Raw genomic sequence first — 15,206 nt, 5'->3', positions numbered from 1 at the left:
CGAATGCGTACGAACCAACCGCGTTCCCTTTGGGGTGGTCCCTGGGCAGTTAAGAACAAGCAAAGAAGAACCCTTTTTGAGGCATCGACATAAAAAAGCATGGGCGGAAGCATGACGCCAGACTGTTTACAACGTTGCGACTCCCGGTTATGTTCGTTCTTTTTTTAAAGCGGCATACAACAGCCGCCGGTAATGAAATGGAATTCTTGGTATTTCGCTGGGGTGCTGGTGTACCCGCTATTATGGTTTTGTAAATAATTTATGCTACATGATGGAAGACTGAATCATTCGTGTTTGCGGTACCAAATTCTAATATGATTTTGTTTTCACTTTCTTTTTAGGTGAGTATCCCGGTCTGGAGAAAGCAACCGAAAATTCGTTATTGATCAACCGAACGATGAATGCACCGGCGTTGGGGACTGTTGGGTCCCGTATCATAATGGGTGGTAACATCTAGACGAGTTGTAGACATTAACATATGTCAAGATGGTTTATTAGGAATTGTTCAACTATCGTTTTGTTTGCAACAACTTTTTAGTTTACTGCGTTAAACTCCAATCAATCAAAGTCGCTAAACTATTCTAAAGATATCGTGCGAAGACGTTGTGCGTAGAAACTTTTAATTGGAATAATCAAACTATTAACGTCTTTTGCTTGTTATGCGTCCCTAGCAACAACTACCAACTACCTGTCCTCTCCCTTTGTACTGTCTTTACGCTGTAGTTGTCGCCATAAAAAGGTACCAGAATGGCTCTCAAAGGACGAATGAGATGGAACAGACAGGACTCTCCCACTGGAATCGTTGTGTTAGTGACGTAAGCGAGTATTTCCCTGGGGAGGGGAAACGAATCCTTCCCACGGGTTTACCCATTGTACGGTGAAAATCCAGAAATGGACAAATGCACGGCCGGGGTACATAAAAACGGAAACAAGTACCATTACCCCGGGAAATCGTAACCGTCCTGTGCTGTACGGCACGGGTTGGCACACAACAGAACGGGCTCACCGACTTGGTGGTGGCCCATTTTTGTGGCGTTTGCAATAACAGAAGAAAAAACCGAGGACAAACACAGTGACAGTGAAGATCAACCAGCCAGGGTAACGAATCTGCACCGGTGTGTACTGGAGGGCAGTGTAAAAGCCATGCCACTGCCCATGATGATGCTCGCTGTCAATGTAATGTTTGTGTGTATCCCAAAACTGGATGGTTTTTGGTGGCCTGTAAACAAAGGGAAAAATGTGTCAGACTTAATGAGGAAAACCATTGTCGTAGAAACAAAAGCGGCACGGAATGGGCACACATGTGTTTTTCAGCTGCGAAAAAGGATGCCCACCGAATGGTTGGTTGGTGAGAAAAAGCGGTGTGTTATGCATCTCTTCTTCTTGCGAGTGAAACGAGTTTGATGAAAACCGTTGTGCCCTTAGCTCCACATTTCAATTAGAGCTGGAGCATTTTCTGCCTGAGTTGACATTTAAACGATTGCGCACGTTAAATGCGTCCGGGCAACCCTGCGTGGTGGGTAATTTTAATACTCTCCCGCTTTTTGTGTGCACGCCACGGTACGTTCGGTGCCCTAAGGCGCAGCCAGTGTCACACGCAAATTGGACACGGTGCTGTGAGATTGCGATAATCAAGAATAACACAATTTCACTTACACTCCCACTCGTGTGGACCGGAAACAGCCTTTGCTAACACGTTTATTCCGATTCGCAAGGCGGGCGAAGGTGAACAATTTGTCCGTTTTGGACCCGATCCGGCCAGCAGAAAGGGGCAAGGGCACACGAGCCTAGTGTCCTTACAGCCCTTAGCGTTCGGATCCCCTTCCGTGGCTCATGAAAGCAGAGCAAAACCATTGCGTGTAGCAAAACACGATGTATTTCCTCACTTCTTTCTTTTTTACTCTTTGCCTTAACGGGGCACCCCATCACGGGGGATGGGGAATTGCGACAGAATGTCTACTGTGGTTGGCGCACGAACGTCTGCGTTGACTTCGGGCGAGAATATATTGCAACTACTTCTCGTGGACAGTTTAATGTAGCGTCACGGGTGAATGGTGCATTAGGCTATGCAGGATATGTATATTTTTTTAAACAAACTCAAACGTCGCGTTTATTATGTGCCTGGGCTATAGCAGTGTTCTTGACGAAGACACATAACGGATGATACCTATAGGGGGCAGTGCATGTCGGAGGATATCGATCCGATAGACTTGCGGACTTCCACTGACAACGAGCTTGTCCTAGATTTCCCTATTCGAGTCCTAGAAAATGTTATTTTAGTTTATTGTGAGCGTTCGTGGTAGGGTAACGACGCATCTCGGGATAAAACGCACAAGCTCTCCAGTTTTTTTGTGTGCGATCGATATGTACGACATCCCGTTGTAACATTTATCTTTTATGAAGAGTTTATGATATTAGAAATGTTTTTTTATAAATAGTTCATCTTGAGCAGGTTATAATTTTCATCTTATTCCCTACTCTTGTCTTGCTTTAATCTGTTCTGCATATAATTTAATTAACGGAAGTACGGCCAGGCCGTATACCTCTGTTTTACCTGATCTTGCTAGAACCATTTTTCCAATTTGCTAATGCTATTGCATACATGTAGGGGTTAACTAATCAAGCAATGCAGCGATAGAGTACACATTGTATTCTAACGTTTTGTTAAGTTTAAAACCTGTAGCAAAGAAGAGGTAAGAATAATAATAATGTTGCTCAAGAAATTGTTGCTGCAAGATATCCTTCTGTAGCATTGGTTGATGGGCGGGTAAATATCTCATCATTTCCAACTGGTAATTACCCTGATGAAAGATATTTTTCGTATGTCCCAGGTAACTGTTACCTGTTTCAAAAAATCTCGCCTCCACACTTCTCCACCCATTCTCTCTTTAAGGTTAGGTAATGTGGATAAGCGTGTTACCGATTACCTGTACGCTAAAACCTCTTTCCAGGGAACTATTAATCCCTCGTATGTGGCTGGCAGTACTTACCTGAATTCTTGAGAGGTAATCTTATGCCTATTGAAGTTATTCTATCCTTTCTTCGTAGCTGACGCGCTGATGATCGTGTCAGATAGCTTCCACTAGTCAAACATGCAGGTTGCAGCTACGCACGTGTGTAAAGACAATCAGTTGAGTTATTTACGAATTAGTGAACTTTCTAACACGCGAAACCACTTTCGCCGAAACGAGCCGTAATTGGAAATAATTAACGCTGCGGCTCGTGAACTACCGTACAGCGCAACGGATAGAAGAGAACATCATCAGCCGTGCGTGTGAAAAGTCAAAAGAACCGCCCGCAGTGGTGGTGAAAGCTCGACAGTGTGATTAGTTTGGTAATTTTGAAAATTATCATTTTGATTGAGTGCAAGTGTGTGTGTAGTGCGTGTCGTGATCGCGGTACTAGTGCTATACAGAGTGTACGTCCAAATGGCATCAGTAGGAACGGCTTCCCGCCACTATCGCGGGGCGAGTATGCTGGGGAATCAGTTAGACGAAATGATGGACGAAAGCTCGAGCTACTTCATCGACACCAACTCGTTCAGTACGCACGATTTCGATATGTTCGTGAATTCGCTGGAGGAAACGTATAATGCGCACTTTCGATCGAAGCAATTGGACCACACGGTAGAGGAGCGACCGCAATCTGACGACGAGGACGATGACTACAGCATCTATCAGTCGTTGTCGCGGTACGCCCTGGTCGAGCAAATCAGTAGCTACGGTGGTACGCCTATGTCCAGCACCTGTCCCAATACGTCGGAAGAATCGTTGCAGCCAGCGGACGCTCCTCACAACACTCGCATATACGTGGAACCTTCACCGATCGTGACACGCAAGAGTTTTCTCAACATTTTCCAATATTTCGATCAAGACGTCACCATCGATGAAGATCGATCGGACGAAGAAACGGGGGAGGAAATTTCCCACCGGCGACGCACGGGAGTGAAACCGGACGGGCAAGTAAAGGAGAAACGCCACCAACTGCCGGCGAAGAAAAAACCAGCGCTACGAGAGTGGGACACCAATGTGGAGCACCGGCACGCACCTCAATCAGGTCGCGCATCAAACAGACAAGTTGGGCGATTGAACGAACAGCTGCTGAAGATGTTCGAAGGTGAAAACGACAGCATCCGCCCAGCATCATCGCACTGCAACAACAGTAAATCATGCTCCGTGAGGTCAGCCCCGACCGGTGAGAAGAAAGTGCCAATTATGCAGCACAATCGCATCGAGCAGCAGCCGAAAAAGTTGGTCAACGGTGAAAAGGCACAGAATGTCGGGAAGAAACTGCAGCCTCGATCGAATGCCGCGGCAACCGGTACGCAGCTGCCGGATACGCAGTCGCTGGCAGAAGCTGAATGTCGACGGGTGAGCCGGCCGGTTCCGACGACGGTGAAGATTGTGAACGCTGCTCCGAAGGTGCAGCACGCCGCACCGCAACAGTGCGCGAATCGGCGCAATCTGAACGACAACGGCGGTGGTTCGGTGTCGGAGCGGGATAAATGTTACGTGCGCAACATAAACGATCTCTTCCTGCAGTACCGTAGCCGGGAGCGGTCAGAGAATGGGACGCTTCCCGACTTCAACCAGCACGTCCGGGAAGCGATCGAAGAAATAGAGAAGATCGAGGAAAATCACGTCCGATCGGTGCTCGGACAGCATGCGTTTGATGAAGCGCCTGCCAGTAAACTCAACAATACGCCGATCGCCGAAGACACCCAAAGCGCGGAACGAGTAGTGAAAACGGTTAGTGTCGAACAGTTGCCGGCGAATCAACTCCACGTAGACGACGACAACGATCACGAGCAAGATCCTGTTCAACATCCTGCCGTGAGTGATACTGATGTGCCACCGAGAATGGTAGTTGCCTCCAAGGAAGAATCCGCACTAGAGATGCATTACCGATTGCGGCACGAAACCTACCGGCTGCAGATGCACAATCTGATCGAAACGGACCACTTCGTACGGATGAGTACGGCTGATCGGAATCGGCTCTACCTACTGGATACCATCTTCAACCGTTCGCACCTCAGCCTTATCCACACGGTGTTGGCCCTGATCCAGACGAACATCTCCAAGGGTGACCAGGTGTTGCTGGAGACGCGCATTAACGGTGGCCTAATATCGGAAACGATCGGTGACACCTTTGTCGAGGCGATTACCGCTGGAAGTTATCGGATCGATGGCATGACTACAAGCGCGCTGGGTGAGAACTGCGTAGAGCTGGATGTGATCGCCGTGGATGAGACTACCGGGCGGATGCTGAAAATCACCATCGAGTTTGTGATCGACGTAGCGGACACGCAGACGAACGTACGTCAGCGTAAGGTGAACAACAGCGACGAGTTTCATTTCGTGGTGCGAATGGTGTTTGAGGTAAATTGCAAGCCAAAGCTGGCCACTTCCTTCTATACGGTCGATTGTGGGATGTACTGGGATCGGGATCGTGTGTTGCCATTCCTGCGGAAGTGCGTCAGTACAGTGCGAACAGTGGTACGAGCGTTACCATTACCCCGGCTGAAGAGCCACCGCAGGTGGTGGCATTTGTTCAAGAGTAGACTTATTTAAAGGGAGGTTTGGGAGTTCAGTGTGGAACGATAAGAGATGTAAATATTGTCATTAATTGTACGTTTATCTGTAGTTCTTACCAATAAAAAGAAATCATACCAAGCAACACAGTGTCTGTTTTGTTTTCTTTGTTCGGCTATTTCGCAGTGACTTGTTGTTTGGGATGATTTCTTCTCGAGGTGAGATTTTGTAAAAGTTGGGGCTCAATTTGTCCATCTAAAGAAGGAAATGTGATATGGGTTCTTTTATAATTGACAAGCAAATCTGCTTGATTGTTGTAGTTAATGATGCGGGTATAAAGTGGGATAAGATTGCGACACCAGATGGCCACGGATCGTCTTTCTGGTGATCCCATCCACTTGAGTGCATGGTTCGTTTCAATCAATTGACTTTCATGAAGCGATTTTCACGGTCTATTAGATCGGCTAGCTGGTGGTGTCGGCAATTCGTGGAGGAAGTTGCACAAAGAAGATCTCCAAAATTGCTCCAGTCGCTTAAGGCATTCAGTTTAAATGTTTCAAAAGGGCTGATGTTTTTGAGGTCATTGAAGATGTCATTCATCGTTCACACATCAAACGAATCTTTTCATTATCGTCATAGAAAAACTCAACGCATCTATTCTAACCTTGATGTTCTTTGCTTTGTGTTACTTCACTTTATTTCTAGCCCCCGGAAAATGAGCTCCAGAAGTCACACGAAACAGGCACCAATCTAAGCGAACATCAGCTTCGCGTGCAGGCATCACTGCAGCGGCTGAATATTCCCGACTGGTACAAGCAATATTCTGGCAAGGATGGACCGGCGAACACGACCGCACCGGTGGCGGGTGCCACCGCTGCTGCCGGTGGCATACTGCGCAAGCGGAACAGCGACGTCGGACGATGGACCGGGCTGAGCTCGAAGACCACTTCGCTCAGCTCGCTCGGATCGCACCGGTCGGACCGTAGTCCAGTGATGCTGAGTCCCTCCGCACACAGCCACCACGGTCAGACCGGGTTCTCCCGATGGTCCACGTCCCACCTGAACTCGAACCAAACGTCACCGAGCGTATCGACGCGGGGCTCATTCACCCGGGGCGGGCTGAACGCGAGCGTTATATCCGGCTACTCGACTGCTTCCACTACGGCCGGAACCGGTGCCAATAGTAGCAGTAGTACGATTAGGAACTCCTTCCGCCAGCCGTACCTTGGCTGGAGAAGTCAGGAGAAGCTGTCCCAACCGCGAACACCAGCGGAACGGTATGTAACGCAGTTTCAACCGAAGATTTAGCACGTGTGGCCAATCGAAAAACTGACAATAATGTTATTTTGTTTTTAGACTTGCATCATCTCTGCTGCAACAGCAAGGCACGAACAAACAGAAGGAACAGCAACAACTGAAAGAACAGCAACAGCGAGGAAAGCACCCGCAAAAGGAGGAATCCGTCGTAACGCCGGAAATTCAATCATCAATCATAGAAGTAACGTCAGCGATTGTACATTATGTAAATGACCAAACAAATCGACACTCACGCAGTAGATCTACTAGTCCAAGCCAAAGGTAAGGGAAATCCACGCCCATTCGAGGCACCTTCGGGTGGAATCGGCACACTAAACCGTTGTTGTTCACTTTTAGATGTTGGCTAGAAAGTTCGTTTGTTGGTACCCGGCCCCTCGATTCCCCGCAGACGCCGTTGATCGAGAATAGTTCCGTTCTAGGATCCGGCCACCATCAGCAGCAGCATCAGCAGCAACAGCCGCAAACGGCCGGCGATCATTATCGGTTTAACGCCGGCCGGATGAATGGCGTCGGTGAGTCGACCCTGATCTAGACAAACCTGTGCTTGTTTTTATTCCCTCCCTCCAACTTTTGCGCTCTTCAGTAAGAATTTACGTTGCGTTACGGTTTTGTTTTTAAAACAACAACAACAAAATCACAATTTAATTTCCCGTATTTTCATTGTGTACCACCATACATACAAAAGCATCATCAATCGTCAACGTTAATTACCCACACAACTAGTGTACTTCTAGCGTATTCTATCATTATTATGTGACTATTTTTTTTGTTTGTGTTATATTCACTCACCGTCCATCGAGAACAACGCTCATGAGCAGTGTATAGATGATGATGTTAGCGGGAGATACGAGACCAAACGCGTAGAAACGTTAATTTTGCGTTTTATTTGTATTTTGTAGAAGTTATTTTTTTTGTTTTGGTTTCCATCGGCAAGTGTAGGCCCATATTTGGTTCTATTATGTGTTGTGTAAAATTTTCCTAGATTTAAAGAAAAAACAGTACGGCGCTAAGCAAAAGCAAATCATGTTATAAAATAAGTGACTCCGAAGGCACGGGGTTTGAAATTAATTACGTGCGCGCACTCTCTATCGATTGTCAATTAATTAGCATTAGTTCCCGTTCGGTACTTTTATGTTTAGTACTTTTAAAATTTACTTTTGCGTGGCTTTCTAAATTCGATATTCCAGTTTGAGACACAGTATATCAGAATGAGCTTAGTGTGTACGAGAAACCTGGAGCGTTTTGCTAGCTCCGTTGTCAAACAGAGGTGTATCCTGAATGGAAAACAGCACAGTACAATATAGATAATTGTGTGGCAGGTTAGCTAAGCATTGCTATTGCAATGCGGAACCGCGTCAGCCAGGAATAGGAATGCCTTCGAAATAAGTACGAACAATGGTCACCACGTTGAGTAGAGTAGTGTGAACGAAAGCGAAAGGCAGGAAGCAAATCTTTTTCGCCTACGAAATGCATTTTGTCCTTTTGACAAATAGATCAGAGCTCGAACAGCGAGAAAGCACACATGGCGTCTGTGCACGAAATATACATATTTTGCCGGAGTGTTTTATAGTCTACAATTAGGGATGTCTTTCATTCGATAAACGAGCACGAACTTACGAACTCATGAGCTTGCGAAAGCAATAGTCGATGTTTCGATGGTTCTAAATTCATTTACGGTAAATGCAATAGAAAAGCCGAGCGGGCAAACAGCACTCATGACAATATTAGGTAGCGAAATCGAAGCAAAACTCCCCAGAAGCGAGGTTTAGTGTGATAAACAATTGGATACAATAATTAGACAATGCAATTCTACACGGCAGCAGCACGTTCGAAGCAGAATACGAAGCGCCACCGATCACCTCCTCTTATTTAAAACATACATTAAATTAAGGAGTGTTTTGATTTGCGGCGTGTGTAGGCCCTAAAAAACCGGATTTTTTCCGACCAATGAGAGAAACAAATGGAAGGTAGAAAAGGCTTTGGAATGTTAAGTTTGCGGATACTCGGGCTTTGATATTGATGTGGCGTGCTTTTGTACCAGATTTGTTAGAAGGATCCCTTGCGGAAGACCCCGTCAACTGGATCACAGTGTATGGGAATGAATCGCGCATGTAATGTAGATCTGTGTATTTTGTTTTTGTTTTGGCCCACACCAATCATCTTTACAGTAGAACATGAATCCATACGATAAGCTTACACTTCACTCACGTTTGCGCCAAAAATGCAAACAATCAATGCTGAATTAGCGTACCCAATTGCCGACAATATGCGACAGCTATGCAAAATGCCTTAACGAATGATAATAGGATTGTATGTGTAGTAGGATGTAATAGTTTTATTTAGCAAACACGTAAGCAGTACGTGCACGAACTGTAGAGAAACCTTTCTCTCACTCTTTACGTCGAGCGAACTAGTGAACAACGATACTACGGAAAGAATGCCCGAATCGACAGGGACAGTAGAGAAGGCAGGAACGATTCGCTCCGGTCCACCGGAGCTAATGGAGCTTTTTAATCAATAAGTTTTAATTGTATAACTCGTATCATATTACTATTATTATTATTACTACTACTATTATTATTATTTAACTTTTGCCTAATTTGTTTAAGTATTATTATCGTTTACAATAAACACTCTTTCAGCTGCAATATATCCCCAAGAGAATAGAGAAACGTTTATAGTTTGATTTTATGTGTTTGTTAGCATTATTATTTTCAAATTCATCGTGGTCCATCCTGGCGAAACTGGAGCATCATTAGCTTTTTTGGTTAGTTTAATGACGCATCTTATTCGTTTGTTTAGATTCGTTTTTAGATGTGTTTCTTGCTTTATTTTCGTTCTTAAAGTCTAGTGTTTGGTAATTTTTGTTTCTTCTTATCGAAAGCTTTTGGTGGTTGAGGATTGTAACTAAGGGTTGGAAATACTGGGCCAATCAATGATTCGAAAGATATTCCACATATTAGCCTATTTCAAGGTCAACATTAAGTTTGTTTACGCAAACGCGAGGACAATTGACGATGGGGAGTCGTTTTGAAACGCGAAGACTTCGTCATGCTTTGATCATGCTTATCATCTGTTTGTGTTACGATAAACCGCTTCTGTTTTTGCTATCATTCAAAATGCTTCGTGATTCTGCGTGTGCTCCTTAAAGCTTTCGTTTCAAACGTTAGCCCTTGTGTGATAGCCCAACGATAGGACTACGTCGCCTCACACACCTGCCACTACCTGGGGGCCACCCTGCCCAAGAATGGCACTGGAAACGTGAAACCGAGATACATTAGATCTGTTTTTCCAACGTGTTTTTTTTTTCTTTTCTCTTTCTTCTCTCTTTTTCTCTCTCTCTTTCTCTCTCTCTCTCTCACTTCTGCGCTGGTTCCTGGTTTGGTGATGGTTTTCCTCGTTTTGTGGTGCCGGTGCTTCCCAATTGCATGTGTGGCTGTGCTGTCACTAATTCGCACACTTACCACACTAACCACCACAACTCCCCCTCCACAACCTTCCCGAACATACCACGGGGAACCCGTGGGTGGCCACACGTGTGTCCGTGGGTGTGCAGGGATGTCCGGCGCGGTTCCGACGTTCTCGCTACCACCCGAGCATCAGTCGCCCGGATCGGCCACACTCGAGGATGTGCTCGCCTCGTTGCTCGGCTTGCCGGCCGATTCACACAGGTCCTCAGGTATGAACCTGTAAGTTTTACTCCAATACCACCGGAATCGATTTTGTTGTTCCCCACCTCGGCTCCTCGAAACACTCTCGAACGCTGTTGTCCGTGTGTCCGCGTATGTGACATTGCCGTACGCCATAGTAGTGCGCCAGGCCGTCCGGCACCAAGATGGCGAAAACGCTGTCCAGAAGCGTGTATCTAGATGTATAGGCGGCTCGATGTTGCGCCCTGATCAGAATAGCACATATCTGTTGTTTTCTTTCCCTGTTGTCTGTCTATGTTTGGCTCGCTGCTCTGGAGCCGGGCCGTGTTTTACTCTGTTACTGTTCAAGCCTTTACTATCTCTCTAGCTCAGCTCAGTCTTAACTATGTTCCGCATTGTGTTGCGTTATGTTTTTGCTAGTGTTGTGTTGTGTAACGTTGTGTTTCTATTTCGTATGCTAGAGCAGTTTTTTAATTCTTGTTGATCAATATGGTCTTCTTGGGAGTTACTGAGAACCTTCTTCAAAAGTGTATTGCTATGTTGTGTTTGCTCTTGTAAAATTAATGATTCAGGAGATGTTGAAGATGACTCTTTAACATTAAAGGTTAAAGTGGGAAGCGTGGCCCGGAGACCGTTGGTCCTCTAACAGGGACGACAGTGCTTGCGTTTCGTTGCGTTGTTTTTTTGCTTGATCGTTTTGTTCTAATCTTCCTGTCTAATTGTCGTCCTGCTTGTCGTCTTGCTTGTGTCCATAGTCCAACGGAATGACCCCACCTAACCAGCATGAGGATCTTCCGGACTGAGCTGTTCCTTTAACAATTCCTTTCAATTGTGTTTTAGTACAGTTAGCCAACAAATTGTGGTGATACCCCCCGTTGTGGAACATATATTTCCAGCAAAGTTATACTTAGAAATGAACGGAGCGAACATATACCAAACAACCTTGATACTTGTAGCATTGTAGTGCGTTCAACCGATTCTAACTTACATTATATTTTTCTCCTACGTTCACCTGTTACGTGTTTGTTACGTTTTGTATTTATTTATTCCCCACTTCCTGATCGGATGAACCCGGTAGCAGTTAGCAGAAAAGATGGTAGTTCGCGCTACCGAAGTGGCGGCATACACTAGGGTGGTGAGAGACCTGCCGCTACACTGGCTCAGTGTCGTGGCAACCAGTCGTATGTACCCGTGTAGCGTAACCTCCTAGGGAACCACCAAAAGTGCCAGCGCCTGTACTCAGAAAGCGATGTTAACAGTACGTATCGAACGAACGCCAAATAACCCGAAATGCGTCCCAGCCGAACAACATCTGTGACGATCCACACAAGCCTAGCCTATCATTCTATCGCAACCAAACCTCCCCCGATATCAAAGTAATAATGCAACTAAAGTTGGTGCGTTGTGTCATGCCTTCCCCCGCTCATGGCAGGGCTCCAAATCTCTTGTCCCAATACTGTGTCAATAAAACTGAAATGTATCCCCGAAACTGCTCAAAACCCCACGAATCTAGTAACTTTGTTTGTTTTCCGTTCTGTTTGAAACGTGTACGTGTTTTCTTTTTGCCTTTGTTTAAGTTTCGTACATTTCCGTTGCTCATTGCAAAACACAAGCAAGATCTCCCGTGTGAATCAGCTTCCATACTGGCCGTACTGAATTGAACATAGTTGGTTATGAAAGTTATACAAACATAACCAAACCGATTGGCTTTATGTTATGTTTTTAACCTCTTTGATTTTTTCCACTCTAGCGTTTTGATAGTTGTGTACTTTAGTGGATGTGTGTGATGCTTCAACACCGTAATTGAGTTCGCCATCTAGCAACATATTTTTATTGCCATTTAGTTTTTTTGTAGTGATTTATATTGTACTTCCTGTTAGCATAAGTGTTTCATGTACTATTGATGTCTAATTAGCTGATGTATTAATTGATGTAAGATGATTAGTGTCTGCTAAGTGAAAATTTATGGAACGAAGATAAATATTCTTACACAAGTGTAATAAGTATTCTGAGCATAAGTATAAGGTTCAGTGAGGCTAGTGTTTGATGTTTGTAAATAACCCAAAGATGATTTTTATGTTTTACGCCTAAAGATATGCAAAATAATGTTTCGATTCTCTAATAACGTTCTGAATGATCTTTGGTTGATAAATTATCAAAATGGTTTCTTTACTCTTTCTTCCAATTACCTTATTAATCTGAATCAATGTTACTTTCATTTTAGGCATAGACTGTATAAATGACGTAGAAGATCACTTTAATTTTGCCTTTGTCCCGAAGTATGGATTTTTTTCTTTGAATCCTTCCATACTACACGAATTTATGAATTTTGTGTTTTTTGCGCTGGAATACAAATTCCTGAAGGCTAAATCTCTAGACCTCATGAAAAAACTGGTTTGAAATTTACGATGCATTCTAAAAACGATTAAATGTTCATATATATTACGTTCATCTATATCACGGTAAACCTAAGTACATACTTCAAGCGCTCAAATGTAGAAATATCCAAAGCCAGATGATTTTTAAACTTCGCCTTCAAGTATGCAATATAGTTAACAAAGTTAACTTATCAAGGCTTTTTATAGTTTTATCTTTTAACAAGACTGTTGAGAAATCCAAATGAGCTTTAAACGAAAAATTAAATCGAAACATGTAATATTCTTAGAGGAGTTATAATATTTTTCCTTTAAACCAACATGATCTTCCAGTGCCATATCATCTTACATCAAACGTTTACTGCAAGTTCGCTTATTTATTCTCCTAGTCTAGCAAACATTGTTATCAAAAAAAAATGTCGCTTTCACGTTTTGCTCTCTGCTTTCTTTCTCGTTCTCTTGCTCTATTTCAACGCTAATCGATCGATCTGTTGTGCATCAAAAATTCCATTTCCCGTGCTCCATTTCCACGCTGTCGCCATCCTACCGATCGAACCTTTCTTGTGCGTGTACGCTATGCTTGCGATTTGTTTGCTGCATTGTCACAAAAAAAACACATACATTCGAAAATGTTTCCTTGTCCCCATCTCGGAATCTTATGCCTTTTCCACACCTTCCCCCGAACCCGTGTGTCTCCTTCCCACCTAACCCTTTATCATTGCGATGCTGTATTGTAATGGATGTTAAATGTTGGGTGTGTGTTGCGCGGCCGGATGGGGCGGAACGAACGGTGCGAAACCCGTGCAGGAAGTGTAGCTAATTCGTGTCTCACGCCAACAGCGCCCAACAGCACCAGCAGTAACCACACGCTGCAGATCGAACCGATGCAGGCGCGCCGTCGGAGCGAAGGGGATGCGGCTGGGACGCGGAAGCGCAACGACAGCGGCGGTTCGATGGCGATCAGCAGCACCACCACCACCACCACGACCAGCGGCAGCACCAACCAGAGCGGCCGTAGCACACAGCAGCCCGGCACGGTCAAGACCGATCTGCTGGGGGTCGGGCTGGATGCCCGGATCGCCCGCCGGGTGTCGCTCGATTCGGCCGAAGCGGCCGGTCACCATCACCGTGGGCACGACTACCTCAAGTGCCGGTATCCGCGGTGCGACGCGACCGCCACGCTGGCGGAGGCCCGGAAGACCTACAAGAGCTGCCACAACTGTTCCCATCTGTACTGCTCGCGCGAGTGCCGCCGGGCGCACTGGGAGCGACACCGGAAGGCCTGCCTGCACTCGCGGGTGTCCGCCCTGTGCCGGTTGGTGCTGTCCACGTGCAAGGACGACGCGGACACGCTCCGGCACCTGAGTGCGCTCGCGCGCCGGGGCTACTTGTCGCAGGGGCGAGGTGTTGTTAGAATACTGTTCCGCAGCCCGGAAAGCGCCGACTCCTTCATCAAGCAGGGCTTCCAGTGCCTGGGCGAGGTGTCGTATGTGCGCTGGCCGGACCTGCTGCCAGCCGAGATGGGCCCGGAGCTCTACTCGGAGCTGCTGAAGCTCAGCACCGAGTACAAGCCCGACTCGAAGATGCTCATATACGTTGCGATCTGCGTGGTGTCGGAAGCGCCGGGTAGTGCGACCGCACCGGTCAAATGGGAACGCCAGCTGGTGTCGCGGTGCGCGAAATTGAAGCTGTGCCGATCGGTCGTGAGTGAGATCGCGGCCAGCGGACCGGGCGGTGAGCGAACCGGTCCGCGCGCTGACACCGTCGGCGATGTGCTCGTGCTGTCGTTCAATATCCTTTCGAAGACGACCCAGCGGGCGCGGGAGCAGGTATCGCTCAACATACAGACGATCCTGCGGCAGCGCGGTGTCAATCTGCGCAAACACTACCCGGAGGTCTTCCAGCGGTTGGCCACGTTCGTGGAGGGCAGCACCGATCGGTTCCTGCCGGTGACGCTTCATCCGCGCGATAACGTCACCGGGCGATCGTTTGTCTGCATTATTATGCCAAACTACGGCGACACGGATCGCGTGCAGTTCCCGGTGTCGGAGAACAGTGACGACCGTGTTGTGACGGTTGATGTTGGGGCTGATCTGGGAGATGATCTTACTAGCAAACTTTAAAGTCATCGCAGCTCGAGGAGATCCTCAGTGGATGACAATGTTGGGTGGTGTAACACAAAGCGTAAATCGTATAGCGAATGCTTTATTTTGTCCGATACAGGGGTGTGCAAGTACACACCTGCGCAGGGTAGATATTCAATTTTAGTACTCGTTTTAGTACTAGGTTATAATAGTCCATTAGTACGTTTTTTATCGTGTGAAACACTGCGG

General features: G+C 46.2%; 1 protein-coding gene across 1 annotated transcript in view; it reads left to right on the top strand.

Moving 5' to 3' along the window:
• Nucleotides 1-14,996, top strand: part of LOC128715925 (uncharacterized) — a 63,140-nt gene extending 48,144 nt beyond the window's left edge. The window contains exons 5-9 of the mRNA XM_053810847.1: nt 6,237-6,808; nt 6,888-7,109; nt 7,185-7,360; nt 10,405-10,527; nt 13,714-14,996. Coding sequence (XP_053666822.1) covers nt 6,237-6,808; nt 6,888-7,109; nt 7,185-7,360; nt 10,405-10,527; nt 13,714-14,996 — 2,376 coding nt within the window. The remainder of the gene's footprint in view (nt 1-6,236; nt 6,809-6,887; nt 7,110-7,184; nt 7,361-10,404; nt 10,528-13,713) is intronic.
• Nucleotides 14,997-15,206: the final 210 nt, after the last annotated feature.

The sequence above is a fragment of the Anopheles marshallii genome, chromosome 3 (assembly GCF_943734725.1).
Source record: "Anopheles marshallii chromosome 3, idAnoMarsDA_429_01, whole genome shotgun sequence".
In the NCBI taxonomy this organism is placed as follows: Eukaryota; Metazoa; Arthropoda; class Insecta; order Diptera; family Culicidae; genus Anopheles; species Anopheles marshallii.
This window is presented reverse-complemented; position numbering and strand designations above follow the sequence as displayed.